At 53.5% G+C, this 18,390-nt stretch overlaps 1 protein-coding gene across 6 annotated transcripts in view; it reads left to right on the top strand.

Moving 5' to 3' along the window:
- The window catches only part of MARK2 (microtubule affinity regulating kinase 2), a 100,702-nt gene that overhangs the window by 62,518 nt on the left and 19,794 nt on the right, over positions 1 to 18,390 (top strand). For all 6 annotated transcript variants that reach the window (XM_024213607.2, XM_024213606.2, XM_024213604.2 and 3 more), the window contains exons 2-3: positions 11,410 to 11,589; positions 15,524 to 15,577. In XM_024213607.2, coding sequence (XP_024069375.1) covers positions 11,410 to 11,589; positions 15,524 to 15,577 — 234 coding nt within the window. The remainder of the gene's footprint in view (positions 1 to 11,409; positions 11,590 to 15,523; positions 15,578 to 18,390) is intronic.

Here is an 18,390-nt window from a genome sequence, read left to right as displayed (position 1 = left end):
GGAGTGAAAAGGTATTATTGAAATCTAAGATATTATTGCTAGCAGCTGTCTATTGGGTCACCTGTTAGAAGAGCAAATACCAGAGTACCAAGGCACAGGAATTGGGAATTGCCAGACTGGATCAGACCCAAGATCCATCTAGCCCATTATCCTGTCTAACAGTGGCCAACACCAGCTGCTTCAGAGGAAGGTGTAAGAAATCCACCACAGGGAGATGTGGGATAATCTTTCCCCACATATATATGGCTCAGCCTGGTCTCTAATAGATCAACAGAGATCAGCTCAAGCCCTGAAGCATGAGGTTTAATATCCCTCCCCAAATTTTTATCCTTAGTTATGATGACTCCTGTTTCCTCTCCCTTCTGTGATTGTTTCCATAGCTGAACTTGGGATGTTTCTAACATGCTCTGCAAATATTAGCACATACATCCTGCAGGATCTTGGCTGCTCCTTGGCATGTGACATTTCAGGGGATCGTGACAGAGTGTGAGGACTTTCCTGAGGAGCATCCTCTAGCTAGATGACCCCAGTGAACCTCTCACAGGAGGCTGCTACAGGCAGCCTGATTGGCTAACGGAATCTACATACATCCCTATGAAGTGGGAAGGGGATCTCAGAGATGGGCAGCTCCTCTGAGATCTTTAAAAATAATCATCCCTAGCTCTTCTATAGTGCTTTTTATCAGAAGATCTCAAAGCACTTTACAAAGGACATCAGGGTCATTACTGACAGATGGGGAAACTGAGGGATAGGAAGGGGCAAGGTGACTTGCCCCAGAATCGGCCAGCGGCTAAGCCAGGAATAGTCCTCCTGAGTCCCAGTCCAGTGCTCTAGCCATTAGGTCACACTGCCGCCCACAACTTCTTCCTCATGGAGCTATGAAAGCAGCAAAGCTGTTGATAGTTCAAGCCCTCCTCAGCAGCTGCAACAGGTTACTGTTTGGTGACTGTTTGCCCCATGGAAAATGAACCAGGCCCTTGATCCTTATGGGAGGGGATTCCATGTCCCAGAGGGCCCAGGAGAACTGGCCCTGCTGCTGACCCCTCTGTAGAGGGGGTAGAATAGGCCCTTTTAGAATCAGGGCAGAGGGGCCAGGACTTCCTCCTACCTACAAGGAAATCAAATAGACCAGCACTCATTTCACTGTAAAACATAAGCTTGCTGAAATGGGAGCTTTTCCACAGCCAGTAGTTTAATTAGATGTGTCTGGAGTTACAGCAGGAGCTTGGTGTGTTTCTTAGAGTGCAGCACAGGGTCAGCTGGAAGGTAAAATGGAGACTCAGGGAAGGAGCGCTGCTGTGAGCCTGTTTGAAGAAGTAAATGGTGCTGGCCTCCTGCAGAGAGACCTGGGGGCCAGGGGGAGTCATAGCCAGAATGTTAAGCTGTTCTTGGCAAACAGCTTCCCAGCAAGCTCCCAGAAGAGCAGCTTAGATTTAGACTGTTTGCAGACAGGGGCTGATCCGGGGATCAGTAACAGCACTCGAACAACTCCAAACCCAGCGTGGCTCCTTTCCCAGGCAACGTTACTCCAGCCATGAAACACCTCGGCTCTGGAGTCGTGTCAGATAGGAGGAGACTTGTGAGGCACGGACATCCCAGCAAAGAGAACACGAATTCAGCTACTGCCCAGAATTGGAGGCAGGAGTGAGGTGGTTCTCTCCTTGTTACAATCTGTCCCAGCGCAGGAAATGATCCCACACGCCAGAGGGGAAGGTTAGACAGGGGACTCTTGCCGTGGTTGGGGTATAGTTCTCAAGGCTGCAGCAGGCAGGAGACTCTTGCTTGTCACAGGCCCCAGTTTAAACACAGAGCTGTTTTGCGCTTGAACATGTAATGCCAACAGATCAAACCTCCTGCTCAGACCTAGGGGCCTGCTGGGTGGATTATTTTTGCTGCACCTCGTATTAAACTGGTCTCTCCTTCCCATTAGCTTCCCACGCTAAAGGCTGTGATGAACACATGGAGGCTTAGAGAACGCCCTTGCAGAGCAGAGGGTAGGCAAGCAAGGAGCACAGTACCTCTGTTTTTCCTAAAATGCTAGCTTCATGGAATAGCTAGAACAAGCTGCCTCTGCGGAGTCACCTCTGCGAGGCGTGGGTTCGTGGCATGCTTTGCTGTTAGTTTGTCACACGGGGCTCTGATGCCAAGGACTCCTGCGGCTGGCCTGACCTTGGGAAGCTGGAATCTGCACAGAGTGGAGGAAGACAGATTCTTCTGTTGGATTTGGAGATGGAAAAGATGTGGCTCTTGCTTCTGCCACGATTCCCATTTGTCCTGGAGAATAGGAATATCCTGGGTTACAGTAGCAAATGCTGAAAAGAGAAAGGTTTTGGAACAGAGATGAACCTTCTCGTGCTTCAGGCCTTAAACTAATCTCTAACCATTGGGGACTTTTCCAGGGGCCAGGTCTTCCCCTAACATCTACTACTAGCTTCTTGAGCCATTGGCTGAAGCGTCCAACAGAGCCCGGTACCAGGCCTGGGTCTGATCCTGGCTGACATCTCCTTGGCTTCATTTCCCTTTGGTGCCTGAGTATCTGAACTAACTGGCTTTGGGGAACTGTCTGTATCTGAGTGCTCATGGACTGGAGTTGGAACATGTCTTACAAATATATCCAAAGGCCACTCCCCTATGCAGCACACCCAGGCATGCTCAGCTAAGCAAGAGGATACGGGCTCCATGCAGGAACTGTCGGGTGAACATCTCTGCCCTAAGCTATGCAGGAGGTCAGACTGGATGATCACAGTGGTGCATTAAGGCCTGAAAATCTCTGAATCTGTAGGAAGAGAGGAGACTGTCTCTTCCTTGATTTTTCAGATTGGCAGGCAGTCTTTTTTCCCCATGCTTGGCATAGCCCCATTGTGCTAGGCATCGTACAGACAGCCACGATGGTTTCTGTCCCGAAGAGCATGCGGCCTGAGGACAAGCCAAAGAGTTGGGGGAAAGGGATGCAGCATATAAGCAAAGTGATCCATGGTAGCAGATGTCCTGTCAAGATGAGGGGTGTTTGTCTGTGCTAGAGGAGAACTAATAAGGACAATGAAGGGTGGCTGAGGCTAGCAGGGAAGAGCCCGTGATGCAGTAGGGACGCTTTCATTGTATTTTAAATTCTGGACGCTCCTCGTCATTCCTCAGTCCTCTTTAACTCTGTGCCAACCTCTGAGGTGTAATGTAGCAGCTGTTGTAACGGTTCCCAGCAGTGCTGTACAATCGCTTCATGATGGGGAAGAGGGACACTGTTCCCAGCAAACTGCAGGGGAGTTCAGGAGGTCGAGCTGGGTTCGGGTTGACTCAACACCCCTATCCTCATAGAAAGTGGCATGCGATCTTCCACGATTGGCAGCCTGATCTGCTCACAATCTTAGGCCTCTTTGGGAAGACAGCGTCTCAGGCAGGGCTTTGTCCCCGAATGCTGTGCTGATGCCTCGTGCCGAGTCCTGAGATGGGGAAAGTCACCCACAACCCCCTGCAGTCGTCCACCCAAATAACTGGCCTGGCCAAGCTTTAGACCTTGCAGCCTGTGCAGGTGATGGTTGTGCACCCGCTGTCCATGCCTAGTGAAAGCACATCCACGCCTGGCACAGAGGGGTTAAGGTTCTCTCTGGCTTTCCCTCTGCTTGGCATTCCCCCTCCCTCCTTCCCTGTCAGGGCATGAATTATAGATGAGCAATGCAGCAGCTCCTTGGTGCCGTTAGCATAGTGGCTCACCTGTGGAGGCGGAGCCTGGAGAGCCAAGGCCCACAATGTCCTTGAAGAGCCAGACCCGAGCGGTGCAGGAACCCAGAGGGAAGGGTGTGTTGCTGTCTAAACAAATGTTCTCAGACTGTTTTCACACTGTGGAGCCGGCATCCCTGGGTCGAATGGGGGCACGGAGCAGTACCTGGCTTCCAAACCCCTAGGGGCAAAGGGGACTTTCATTTCCATCTGTATCTTACCTCCCCTGATTTGGGTGCCCCTGTAGACAAACAGCTGCATTTCTGCTCTCTCCAAGACCTTTGAGCGCTAGATCGTTAGTGGGCAGTGTTGTGTGGCCAAAGAGGCGTTTTGGGGGCTTGTATCCTAGTCTGACCCTGCTGCCCTGAGCTTGGTGTTGCTGGCTAGTTATTTGTTCGGGGAGTGGCCGCTGAGGAAAACGTCCACAGTAGATGCAGAGCTGAAACAAGTCTGATTGCCCTTGGGTACCGTTTGGAGGAGGCCTAATGTGATTATTTTTTTTAAGTCCAGTAGCAACTCTGTACCCAAAGCGAACTTCACTTCAGTTGATTGTTCTGGACTTGAGAAGAATCTCACTCCCCTCCTTCCCAGTCTGGGGTAGGAACAGTAGTCTAGTGGGCAGGGGGCTGGGCTGGAGCTCAGGACAGCTGGGTTCCATTCTTGGTTCAGCCACAGACTCCCTGTATTTCTTTGTATTACCGTAGTGGCCAAGGAGCTCCTGTCGCAGACCAGCACGACCCCCATTGTGCTAGGTGCTGTACAAACCCTGCACCAAAGAGCTAAGGTGCGTTGTTGCCTCAGTTTCCCCCCCACAGGTAAAATGGGGGTAACCCTTCCCTATCCCACCAGAGGAGTGAGTCCATAAATGATTGTGAGGCACTCACATACTACAGAGATACAGGCCTCAATGATGAAATTAAAGTAATTGCCCCTTCTTATACTGAGTCTGAACGCTGTGTGGGGCAGGGACGGTGTCTTTGTTCTGTCTCCGTACACACATAGCACAGTGGAATCCTGTCCGTGACCTGGGGCTCCTAGGCATGCCTGCAATACCAATAACAATTGAGAGTGTGTGTAGAGGTTACTCCTGCTGGCTGTCGTCCGTCCGTCTCCCGCCCCCCCCTTCCCCGCGCCCAGTGAGGCGGCTCTGTGGGTGGGCCCTCTGGCCCGCTTGTTAGTGCTGAGGACTTCAGATGGTATTGCCAAACCCTTTGGGCTTGCAGTGTTTCTTCCAAGCTTCTCCACAAGCTGTGCTCTTCCCCCCAGAGCAGGATCTGTTCCCTGCCACGGGGGTGTCTGGAGCAGCCTCCATCTGCACCTCAGGTGAGGGAAGGTTGGAGAGAACTCTGCAGCTGATGGGCCCTGTTCTGTCTGTTTGCAAACCTTTGCCTGGCTAATTAAACAGCAGCTGTTTCCTGGGTTAGATGAGTTCTGTCTCTCTTGCAGGAGCCTGATCTTGGGGCTGGCTGGGGATTGCCGCTAGCAGTAGTGCTTGTTCGCGATCGGCTCCGTGGGGTTGAGGAGCTGAGCTATTCCAGATGGACCAGCTGGAGGAATACCCTTAACCCTGCTGATTGAGGGGATTCCGGGAAGGTTTTGCACTGGGCTCATGGCTAGCAATCCTACAGGCAGCACAATTAAAGCGTATCGTGGCAGCATCGGCTCCAGCGTATTGCCCACATACCCCTCCCTTCCCTGCCAGGCTTCTCTGTGCTGCTCCAGGCAAAGGCTTCTCCTACCATTGCCCTTTCTACAGCAGATGCCAGTCTGACAATTCAAACACTGCAGTGCCGCCCTCCCCTTCCCAAAATCCCAGTGGCCACTAGAAGAGCCAATTCCTTGATGTCTGTAGGTCCTACTGAAATACAAACAACACCCTTGCCTGTCCCAACTAGGATGCAAGATCAAGCCATGCCGATGGGAATATGCAGTTGCCAGCAGGTTCCCCTAAGACAGGAGCTTATAACAACATAGATCTGTCTGTTTAAGGCACTTACCTGGAACCCATCACCATAGGATCCAAGTGCCTCCCAATACCTTTGCTGGGCAGGCCAGTGCTCTTCTCCCATTTTACAGATGGGCAATTAGGGCACAAAGCCCATAGGTAGTGTTCAAAAGTGCTTACGTCCCTTTTCAAAATGGTCTCAGGAACACTGGCTCCTAAATCTCATTGACTTCCAGTGAGATTTAGGGCTTGTCTACACTGTGCCGCAGGGTGTGAATCGCAGAGCGCACCCAAGCGTCTCACACTAACTGCCCTATGTGGACACTGCCGGCGTGAATGAAAAGGTATCTAGTTCACGGTAACGTAGTCCTATCTGAAAGAGGACAACGTTAACACGAACAGGATACCATTTAATTCGCACCACCTGCATCCATGCAGGGCAGTTACTGAGAGATGCTCTGGTGTGTTCTGCGATTCACACCCTGTAGCCCGCACTGTGGCGCAGAGTAGACACAGTGTTAGGCTCCTACCTGCGCCAGTCACTTTTGAAAATGGGACTTTGGGTAAAAATATTCACAAGCACCTAAGGCCTTTTCTATACACAATTTGAAATGGTTTAACTACCCCGCTCTCATTAGAGCTGACCAGCCCTGCTGGTGGAGGTGATGGAATCACGAGGCCTGGTGAGTATGGTGGATCAGAAGATCGCCAGTGTGGTTCCCTTTGTGACTGCTTTGCACCTCGGGAGGCAGGATGGTCCAGTGGATAGGGCACTGGCCTAGGACTTGAGACCTGGGTTCAGTTCCCTGCTCTGCCACAGGCTTCCTGGGTGACCTTTGGGCTGGTCGCTATGTCTCTCTGTGCCTCAGTTCCCCATCTGTACAGTGGAGATAACAGCACTGCCCTGCCTCACAGGAGGGTTGGGAGGGAAATGCGTTAGATTGTGAGGCACCTGGTACTGCGGTGATGGAGGCCATATAAATACATTACATAGAGACAGTTATAGCACTATAAAGGTGCTTTATACCAGTGCAGCTGTTTCCATCCAGGAAGAGAAATAAGCTACACTGGTATAAAGGCACCTTTGTATCAATATAACTGCATCCACACCAGGGCTTGTACTGGTAGAATTATATTGGTAATCACACGCACCCCAACTGACACTGTTATATCAGCATAAAACCTGTGTGTAGAATAGGCCTTGGACTCAGGCACTTAGGGGCCACTTTGAAAACAGGACTTCAGGTGCTTCTAAGTGACTTGCCCAGGGTCATACTGGGAGTCTGTGGCAGAGTAGGAACTTGAACCTGGGTCTCCTGAGGCCAGAACTACACTAAGGGCTGCTGCTGGCACAGTTCTGTTGGTCAGGGGTGTGAAGAGGTGCAAGCCACAGCCACAGAGCTGTGCTGGCAAATAGGGCTTAACCAGAACTGTTGTTTCATGGGTGGGAGGGGGACTGGAATAAGCTAGATAGACTGATGAAAGTGCAACTCTGTTGGTATAAGCTGGGTCCACACAAGGAGTGCTTTGCTGGCTAGAGCTCTAAACACTGGGACATCCCTAGATAGAAACCGCCTCTACTGAACTGACCCTTCAAAATCATGGTGACTGGATTCACAGCCTTACTTCAGACTTCCTCAAAATGTGGCCTGAAACTCCTCCACCTCAGCCAGGAATCCTGAATCACAATGGCCCTCAGAATTTGCATTACAGCAATGCCTCAGCGCCTGCACAAATACAACAGAGTCAACATGGCTTTTGTAAAGGAAAATCATGCCTCACCAATCTATTAGAATTCTTGGGATCAACAAGCATGTGGACACGGGTGATCCAGTGGATATAGTGTACTTGGACTTTCAGAAAGCCTTTGACAAGGTCTGTCACCAAAACTCTTAAGCAAAGTAAACAGTCATGGGATAAGAGGGAAGGTCCTCTCCTGGATCAGTAATTGGTTAAAAGACAGGAAACGAAGGGTAGGAATAAATGGTCAATTTTCACAATGGAGAGAGATAGCCGTGTCCCCCAGGGATCTGTACTGGGACAAGTCTTATTCAACATTTTCATAGATGATCTGGAAAAAGGGGTAAACGGTGAGGTGGCAAAATTTGCAGATGATACAAAATTACTCAACATAGTTAAGTCTAAAGCAGACTGCAAAGAGTTACAAAGGGATCTCAGGAAACTGACTGGGCAACAAAATGGCAGATGAAATTCAATGTTGATAAATGCAAAGTAATACCACATTGGAAAACATAATCCCAACTATACATACAAAATGATGGGGTCTAAATTAGCTGTTACCACTCAAGAAAGAGATCTTGGAGTCATTGTGAATAGTTCTCTGAAAATATCTGCTCAATGTGCAGCAGCAATCAAAAAAGCTAACAGAATGTTAAGAACCATTAGGAAAGGAATGCCGCTATATAAATCCATGGTACGCCCACACCTTGAATACTGTGTGCAGCTCTGGTCGCCCCATCTTAAAAAAGATATATAGGAATTGGAAAAGGTAGAGAGAGAGGCCAAAATGATTGTGGGGACGAAACCACTTCAATTTGAGGAGAGATTAAAAAGACTGGTACTGTTCAGCTTGGAAAAGAGACAGCTAGAGGGGAATATGATAGAGGTGTATAAAATCATGAATGATTGGAGAAAGTAAATAAGGAAGTGTTATTTACCCCTTCCCATAACACAAGAACCAGGGGTCACCACATGAAATTAATGGGCAGCAAATTAAAAACAAACAAAAGGAAGTACTACTTCACACAATGCACCGTCCATCAGTGGAACACTATTACCAGTGGATGTTGTGAAGGCCAAAACCATAACAGGATTCAAAAAAGAATTAGGTAAGTTCATGCAGGACAGGTCCATTGATCGCTATTAGCCAAGATGGTCGGGGATGCAACCCCACACACTGGGTGTCCTAAGCCTCTAACTACCAGAAGCTGGAAGTGGACAACGGGATGGATCAGTCGATGATTCCCCTGTTCTGTTCATTCCCTCTGAAGCACCTGGCATTGGCCACTGTCGGAAGACAGGATACTGGGCTAGGTAGGCCATTGGTCTGACCCAGTATGGCCGTTCTTATGTTATGTTCAACACAGTCCAGGCAGTCCCTACCCGAGAGAGCTCATTATCAGAATAGACAAAGGATGGGAGGGTGAACTGAGGCACAGAGCAGATGGGAGTAGTACATCAGGTCAGTGGCAGAGCCAGGAATAGAAAACCTAGTGTCTTCAGTTTCCATCCAGTTCCCCATAGCTGCTATAACCCAGCCATGTTTCTGACTCTGTGTGAGCGTATTAGGGCGCGGGGAGGTCATGTCTGAACTCATAGCAGTGCATGTGCCTAATCCTCCGTGAGGCTGGTTTCTAGTGAAGGGGCGAGGGGGAGGGGGAGAGCCTGGTACTGTGTGGCTGCAATTCCAGTGTCAGGGAAACCTTTGGCTTCTGGAGGCTTTACTGGAAGACACTTCATTGTGTAACCCCAAAACATGCTCATTGCTCTGGGAAGTGCTAGCCAGGCTGCCTGGGTCTGAGCTGGTAGCTCCCAGACTGCGTCAGAAAGAGCCTGTGGAAGTGTCAGGCTTTGCCACTCCCCTCCTGAGTTGCCTAGCAGGGATCCTATTGCCATGAATGTGGAGAGGAAATGATCTCTCAGGGGAGCCCTGTAATTGATTTACAGAGAGCAAGGGCAGCTGTGCCAGGCACTGCACCTGCCTGACCTCCAAAGGGTTAAGTTAACTTTTGGCACAGGTGGGCCTTTAACTTTAGCTTTCTTGGCAGCTTCCTCTGATCTCTTCCTCCTTTGCACTTATGTTACATGAGTGCCTGGCTGGACACCCGCAGTAAGGGAACAGGTGTGGCTGTTAGCTTGGGGCGTGGATAGGAGCAGTGCTGGACTTGAACCTCTTCTCCCCATTCATCTCCCCAGCTCTGCCTTTTCTATTTTCCCTGGAAACACGTAGGATGCAATTTAATGATTCCTGTGTCTAGATTGTGCAGGGTGGGAGTCAGAGCCAGAGATGTAACCCAGGCCCTCCTCATTAGAGTGGAGGACTGGGAGTCAGGACTCCTGGGTTCTATACCCAGCTCTGGGAGGGAAGCGGGGCTGACTGGGTTAGAGGGAGGAGAGCTGGAAGTCCAGACTCCTGGGTTCTGTTCCTAGCTCAGTCACTATCCTGCTGTGCGACCTTGGGCAAATCACATCTTTTCTGCCTCAGTTCCCCTTTGTAAAGTGGAGATAACGTTCATACCAACTCTGAGACAGGTGCTGGAGCTGAAATTTCACACACCATGCTGGTATTGCACAGATGTATTTGTCCCTCGGGATCCCCAACCTGCAAAATGGAAATACCCGGGTGGGGGGAAGGGGGGCTCTGAGGCTTAATGGAGGCAGAAGCTATTACTGGATCATTTGTCTAGGAGGGTAGTGGCAGAATCCACCCCACCGAGATACACACTTGATATCTTTAGCCACTGATCTGTGGTGAGTCTTACATGTGCTGGGTTAAGCTGTCCCCTCCCCTGGCGTCAGGAAGGAAGATAGCCCACTGCGGGTTGGGTTTGCTTTTCCTTCCTGGGTAGAGCATTACCCAGGAATCCACACTCAGCATTGTGCATTACAGGTATGGGGCTGGTGCCAGGATCTCCATCGTAAAGAGTTTGCGGCGATGCAGAGCTCTTAAAGCTGGAAGGGCCTGTTAGATTAACTGATCTGACCTCCTGTATAACACAGACCAGAGAATCCCTCCCATTCGCCCAGGACTGAGCCCTCCTCAAATAACAAAGCAGTGTGGGTGGTGGGACTCTGCTTCCCTCATTAGGGGATGGAGGACTGCACTTGGGGGTTTGCAGGGTTGTTCTACCTAGTGGAGGGGTGTCCCTGCCCCATCTGTGTCCCATGACTGCAGGAGAATGCTGCTCTTTCCATCTGGCTCCTGCTCCTCCACAAAGCAGTGTGAAATGCTTTCTAGCAAGAGGCTACATAGAGGGCATACAGCAGCCCCAGCCCCAGCCAAATCCTAGGTGGGCTCTAGTGGCAATGAAATCTGTTGATCCCTTTCCTCTCGGGCAAGTGTGGGCTGGACCTGCGCTCCAGGCGTGTTGAGGCTACTGCCAGCCAACCAGATTGACTGGTGTGTTTGCCGTGGTCTCTGTGTGCAGGTGGGTGAGGGGTTAGTAGCATGTCGTTCCTCATGATCCCTGGTGACCTTGCATTTGGGCTTGGCTTTCACCCCCTCCTATGCTGAATCCCATAGTGCATCCCTTTTAAAAGGGCCTGAATGAATTTGGGGCCACTTCCTAGTTAACACATGCTGGGGCAAGGGTCTTCCCATCTCATGCACTGCCTGGTTCCCAGTAGAGATCAGGAAGGGAGTCCCCTTTTGCATCATGGCATAGCCTGACATGTGCATGGAGTGGAGACGAGGCCAGTGGAATTGGGGCTCAAACCCAGTGAGGCTGGGCAATGGTGGCTGATCCCCACCCCTGCAGTGAAGAAGGGGCTGGGCAACGCTTGCTGGAGCTTAGGCAGGGCCCAAAAAGGTTTAACCCGTCTCCTGAGGGCTCTATCCCGCCAGTCAGGGTGAGAAGCTGAATACCAGAGTGGGCCCCGCAGAGCACGCCAGGGTGGGGACACCGAGCCTCAGTTCGGCACTGGGGCTGAGCACAAGGGGATGGTGGGGGGAAGGGCATGACCCTCTGGTGGCTTTCCCTAGCCTAAGTTGTTTGTGTTTGTCTCCACAGCCGGCGCTGGGCCACACAGAGTCCAAGGCCAGCAGCAAATCCAACATGCTGCGGGGCCGCAACTCTGCCACCTCCACCGATGAGCAGCCGCACATTGGGAACTACCGCTTGCTCAAGACCATCGGCAAGGGCAACTTCGCCAAGGTCAAGTTGGCGCGCCACGTCCTGACGGGGAAAGAGGTGAGATCTGTCAGGTAGGGAGGAGTGGGAGCAGCACCTAAATGGAAAGGGTGTGAGGCCAAGCCCACAGGCTGGGATGCAGGATAGAGGCCAGGGCAGATGTTCCCAGGCCAGGGCGGCGTTGCCGGGGGAGGGGGATGTGCTTTGCGATGATGGAGTGTCCATGTGACAATCTCTCTAAGGCTTGGTCCCCTCTGTTGACTATTTTGTTATGACCCCAAGCCTAGTGGCTAGAGCCAAGGGGAATCTCAGCATCTGGCCTTGTTACTGTGTGACCCTGGGCAAGTCCCTTCCATCTCTGCTTCCATTTCCTTCTTTGTAAAAGCCCCAGGGGCCTTTCTCCAGGGTCTGATGTGCTGCCGCGCAGAGTCTGTGCCACATCCGGGGGGGGGTTGCCCCCTCTGGCAAATGGGTAAGCTGAAGTACCAGGGGAGGCAGAACCTGGGTCTCCTGACTCACCGGTATGTCTACACTGCAGTTAAAAACCCGCAGCTGGCCCATGCAGGGCTCAGGCTAAGGGGCTGTTTAATTGCGGTGTAGACGTTCAGACTCAGGCTGTAGTCTGGGCTCTCTGTGGGATGGGAGGGTCCCAGAGGTCAGAGCCCGAACATCTACACTGCATTTAATCAGCTTATTAGCCCAAGCTAAGTCAGCTGGCACAGGCCAGCCAAGGGTGGCTAACTGCAGTGTAGACGTGCCCTCTCAGCCCTGCACTTGAGCCACCATGTTGTGCTCCCTCCTGCTTGGAGCACTTTGCAAGTCTGTGAGGCCTCCAACCCAGAACAAGCGTGTGCACTCGGAAATGCCAAGTACCGTTCGTTGCCAAGCTACCAGGCGCCCAGCCCAGGCTCCCACTCCCCGGAGCAGATGGCAACAGATGCACCTCAGCACGTGGCTCTGCTGCAGCCGCTTGGGCCGTTACAGAGGCAGCCCTGAATCCTAACCAGGGGCCAGGCAGGTTTATCCCACTGCCTTAAAGCCTTGTGTGCTTGTAGGAATGTGCTAGAATCCTGCTCTGCTCCGAAGGGCTGCAGGAGGGTGGAAGAACCCAGCCTTGTGTCTGCTTGGCTTTCCCATCCCGCCCCTCTAGGACAGGCCCTGCAGGCTGCACTGCTGAAGGGGCTGTCCAGCCTCGGGAAGGGCCCTGGGGGCAGAGTGGGGCAAACAAACTGGAGAGTGATCCAGACGGCTCTTGGCTCCTTGAGAGGCTGGGGCCCCGCCCCCGAGAGCAGCTCAGCCAGGCAGCGCTCCACACCAGGAGCCAGGGCAGGTGCCATTGTTTCCTCTTCTTTGGGGAGGTGTGTGGGTGTTCATTGGTTGGGCACACGTGTATTTTTCACAGGAACAGAGCAGGCCCCGTCCCACCATGTTTTTCCCAGGATAGGGAGCGAACAGAACCCAGCAGCTCATGGGTGGTTCTGCTTCCCCCCCTGCCCCTCATACAGCAGCTCTGCTTGGCTGCCCCTCTTCAGGATGGCGGGAAGAGGAAAGGGCAGCCAGTCAGATGGGGGCATTTTCCTCTTCAGACTCCCAGGAGGATGTGAAATACCAGAGTGGTGGATCAGCTGGATTCAGTTTCCCATGGGCTCAGGGCGTTGGGTGAGCGTCCTACCCCGCCCCCCAGCTCTGTAGGCTGTAAATAAGCCTTGGCGGCAGTGTGGAAATACCGGTTTGTTCACAGGGCCCTGGTGTTTGCACAGGCTGAAGAAGCCGGTTATCTCCAGCCTGAAGCCTGCGCCTGTTTCCCAACAGCTCTTGTAGCGTTGTCACTGCTGAGGCTGCCCTTGGAGGGCATCTGTGTTTGCAGCCTGCCCCTGCCTATGCTGCAGCCCAGAGCACTGGGTTTGGCGCTCAGTTAACACCAGCCTAGCTTACCTGCCCCTTCCAGCTACCAGAGTAGGGTCTGTGTGAGGGGCACTAAGGGGCTTCCACTAGGGGGAGGGGGAATAGTTCCTGGAGGGGGGACTGCAGGAAGAGGAGGGGTTTTCTCATTCTGATTGATGGGCCCAAGTGCAAGCGTGGAAGCCAGGAAGGCGTGCTCCCCTGGCTCTGAAGAGCCCTCCCTCTGTCCTACTTCAGCACATGCTGCCTCCCAGCATTAACCCCTGTCCAGACTGGTGGGAGGGATTGATCCAGGTCAGCACTGCAGGTCAGTGCTGTGAGACCTAGCTGGAATCCCCCTTATGAGCCACATCCATCCCTGGGAGTCAGCGCAGGATCGTCCCCAATGCCTTGTCTAAGTGTCCTGACCCACGGGGCTCCCACTACGTCCCCTGGGAGAGTATCACAGCCCAACAGATCTGGCTTCCAGCAGGTTTTAGCCTCTTCTTTGGTCTGTTTTAACCCCCTCACATCTGACCCATCATTTGACCCTCTCTCCCTTTGCCATAATGCCCTTCAACACCCGTGCTCAAACAACTGTTGCCCCTGTCCAGCCCTGGCTTAGCCTGTTGGCTCTCCACCTAACCCCTCCAGCCCTTTCAGTGTCTCCACTGAACTCTGGTCTCGGGGAAGAGTTAAAGGGGCCTGGCAGGGCTGCGGGCTGTGGTGCTGCTAGGCTAGCTGGGTTTTTACAGCTGCACTGAGGCTCTGCTATTGTGTGTGTCCCTGGCTGTGAGGGGGGTGGGGAGAGGAGGCAGCAAGCTATTCCTCCCTGCTTTGCACGCAGCAGAGGGTTTAGGATCCAAGGGAGGATGAAGTGTTGGGGTAGGTTTGCTGGAGGAAAAGGGGGATTGCATTACCCTGGGGGTCCTGGTTGGCTGAAGTGGTAGCTGGCTGTCCCTTCGCTGGATCATAGTTCAATGGGGCTCAGGGAGCTATAGCTCCCTTTTGGGAGACTTGTATTTTCCCGACATGCTGGCTTGCAGTGGAGCTGCTGTAGTCAGTGGCTCGCACTGGCCAGCTCGTAGCCAGTGGTGTGTTTGCTGTAAAGACTTTAGAAGCCATAGGGCTTAGTGCCCATGAGGAAGTGTTTGAACAACATCTGTCCTCTGCCAAGGCCCAGGACTCCAGATTAGCATCATGACCGAGGGTGATACCTGCTGAAACTCTTCCACGTGTCTTGCCTTTCCTGGTCCTGCTGGGTCTTGGGGGTGGTGGTGGGGGTTCTGTCTCAGTGCTTATGTATGCACCAGGTTGCCTTAGAGTGATCTAGCTTCAGCCGTTTCTAAATGGGTCTAAGGCTCCACGCAGGGGATGAGTGCAAGTTGGGGAGTGTGTACGTGGACAAAGCCTTGGCAGGAGTGACCGGTGGGGCAACAAGGGCCTGTCAAGCAGTGAGAGCCAAGCTTGGGTACCTGAGGGAAGGTGGAAATACCTTCCTCACCATCCTCACTGAGTGCCATCCCCCTGTTGTGGGTTACTGGCCCAAGCCGGCTAATCCCAGCCCAGCTCGCTAGCCTCTTTGGAGCCCTCTGCCGCACGCTGCTCGCGGAACCTGCTGCTGTGCTAGCTCTCTGCCACCTGTGAGATTAGCCAGCAAGTCTGGGCTCTTCATTTGGCTCTCTCAAAAGGATCCAAGTTGAACACCTTTCACTGCAGGTTCCCTGTCCGACTCCAGGAACCTGCCACGTGTTTCAGTGTGACACAGTCACTGCTTCGCACCCGATTGGTTCAAGTCCTCGAGACAGGATGAAGAACCGCCCCCACAGTCGGTCTGACACACACTGGCCTATAATCTTGAGTTTTCCCAAGGCTGTAAATTGCCCGCTGGCCTGCTGCCAACCCTGTGCTGGGCCCGCTGGGGAGCTCGGCGGAACAGAGACGCATTGTCGTTAACCGGGGCGGCAGAGGCAGCAGCGAACAGCCAGCCTGAGGATTGTCGGGGCCTCCATCCTTGTTTGCACCTGCCTAGGATTCTCCCTCAGGCATGTTCTGCTCCAGCTTGCCCAACACTATGGGAGAGATAACTGAGCTCCTCTCTCTCCCCATCCAGGTGGCTGTGAAAATCATTGACAAGACGCAGCTCAACTCATCAAGCCTGCAGAAGGTAAGGGTCCTGCCTCTGCTATGTTCAGACTGTGGGCATAGCTCCCTGACAGCAGGAGGTGCTCTAAGTACTGCCTCCCCCCTAGCACCCCCTTCACTGTCATGGTGTTGCTCTGAATTAAACAGAGTAAATTCTCTGCCCAGCTGCTCGTGCTGTGTTCTGAGCCCTGCACTGTCCAACCACCTGCCTGCATGGGGGATTGGGAGCGTGGGGGTCCCTGGGATAGCACAACCAAGTTCCAAGGGTTCAGTTTGCCAGCATAACTGGCAGGGTGTGTTGTGCTTCTGCTCTAACTATTGGACTTGGGAGCTAGTGCTCCTGGGTTCTGTCCCCAGCTCTGGGACGGGAGTGGGGTCTAGTGGGTTACAGGGGGGTGGCTGGGAGCCAGGACTCCTGGGTTTTACTCCCAGCTCCGACCTGCTCTGCCTAAGTAGAATGGGAGAGACTACATGTTGCCTACCTTCGTGAAGTACTGGCTGAGTGACACCACTGAGCTGTGCCCCATGAGGTCAAAGCTAAGCAATGGGGCACCCAATGCTCCATCCTGCTGAGGGCTGGAGGTCAGTCAGCCTTGCCATGGCGCCAGGGGGGTCATGATGTGTCATTAATGGGGTCCCTAGAGTGGTGTGGGGGGGTGTGAATGTCCATGGGCACAGAATGTCCCGCCCCGGGAGCTTGACCCTGTGCCCGTTTTCTCCCCCCCCCCCTCCCAAAGGAATACAGCTCTGCTTGTGGGAAGTGAGTGGGGCAGGGAGCCTATGCTAGCGGATCCCTTCAGTGTGCTCTGGGGTGTGACTGCTCCTCTTGCCTGCTTGGCAGATAACCCCCAGCTCCTGCAGGAGTCAGGCTCCAAATGGCCAAGGCTGTCGCCAATCCTCCACCCGCATGGGTCACCAGAAGGCCATGCGGGAGGTGGAGCACTCTGTGCCCAGACTACTCCGTGTCCTGTTTGACTCAGAGCCTGACACCAGCAGCCCTGCATGGCTTGGCAGCCGCTGATGCAGCCTTGTCAACAGAGCCTGAGCAAAGCGGCTGAGCTGGCAGCCGCTGCAGCTTTCAGGGCATGTGAACACCCAGGGAGGGACTGGCGTGGGGCCTGAACCATGAGGCCTCTTCTATCCCATTTCCCCCCATGTCAGGATGCATCTCCTGGAGCCACCTTACCTCAGTGACCCCCACTACCCCCTGGTGTGTCCCTCCCCACCGAGATGTAGGTCTCCCTTATCTTCATCAGGCCTTCATTCCACTTCCCAGCACCACCTCTGGTTATACCAAGCCCCCTGCCGTGGGCTGGGTCCCGCTGGAGTGGAGAATGTGGAGCCCCTCGCTGGATGGGCCCTGTTGCCAGAGGAATGCCAGCCCTAGGTACAGCGGAGGCTTTCCCCAGCCAGGCTTGAATAAAGGGAGCTGGGAGACGTGTGCTCAGGAGCTTTCCAGCCACCCCCCAGCCTCCTGCCATGTGAGACCAGGCATGTGGCCCAGGTGAGCTGTGTGCTGCCCCATAATGCACCTGGCCAGCTATGGAGGAGTGATCCCTGCCATCTCCTGCCCCTATGAACGTTGGTCCCCGGATTCTCCAGCCCAAGGCATAAGCATGTGGCGCCTACCCCCAGGAAGCCAGAGCACCCTGCAGAGGAATCCCTCCCCCCCATTCTAAAGCCAGCCATAGCAACCGTCGCATCCCTGGCAACCAGCACAGAGCTGCGCCCACCTCCAGAATCAGCCTCTCCAGCTCGTAGGCTCTGGGCTCTGCTTTGGGCACATCCTGGGGAGGGGGTGTCTTGTGGGTGAGGGTGAGCTCAGCCCTAGGCCTCCTGCATGGGTGCCAGCGCTTCGTTTAACCCCTCCCTGCCCAGTGTGCTTCCAAGTCGCAAGGCAGTTTGGTGCACTGGGCCCGACCCCAGCCCTGTTGGGGTGGAGCTGAGGCTGGAGGGGGTGCTGGAGCTCTCTTTCCTGGCATCCCTGGCAACCAGGCCAGCTGCTCACTGCCTTATTGTTTACTATGGTGTCCTGTAGGGGACTCTGGTAGGTCAGAGTCCTACTGCGCCAGGCACCGTACAAACTCATGATGGACACAGTCCCTGCCCCAGAGAGGTTATAGTCTAAGCACAAAGCCTCATGCCTGACCCTGGGGAGCAGCTGTGTGTTGAGAAGTGGCTTATGGGATGTGCAGAGGGGAGCTCTCCTATGGGAAGGGCATTGTGGCATAGTGGGTAACGCATTGGGCTTCTGGTGCAGTATCAGGGCATGCACCTATGCCTTTTGGTGCCCTGACTGCTTTTCTCTGGAGCTCTGAAGAGAGACGTGCCTTGTCCAGGCTCGCGAGCCAGCACAGAAGGGATGCCCTCGCTGACTAGTCCCGATGAGGTTTGCACCATTTCATCCACTTAGAGTCTCCACATTGGCTGGTGGAGGCATCCCTGTGGCCATGAGTGGAGAGCGGCGCTGATCCCCTCCTGTTTCTCTCTGCGCTGTTTAGCCCAAGCTATCCCTAAATCCTTGGCTGTACCCCAACCCCAGATGGAGGTGGGGATGACAGATGGTTGCTGGAGGAAAAGCCTTTTGCTTTAAAGCCTCAATAGAGCCCCTTCCAAGAGCAGGACGTTAGGGAATAATGCCTACAAAGAGGCTTGCTGCTGTCTTAGACTGCAGCTCAGTGGGTGACCAAGATCTAGTGAGCACTGGCTCACCTGTGGCCCAGATTAGCTGGGAGTGAGCACAGCTCTCTGGGGAGCGGGGAGCAGTGTGTTCTAGATCACCTGTGTCCCGGGCTATCCAGGAGCGAGCGCAGATCTCTGGGAGCAGTGTGTTCT

Source organism: Terrapene carolina, unplaced genomic scaffold, assembly GCF_002925995.2.
Source record: "Terrapene carolina triunguis isolate 2854851 unplaced genomic scaffold, T_m_triunguis-2.0 Scaffold89, whole genome shotgun sequence".
Lineage (NCBI taxonomy): Eukaryota > Metazoa > Chordata > Testudines > Emydidae > Terrapene > Terrapene triunguis.
This window is presented reverse-complemented; position numbering and strand designations above follow the sequence as displayed.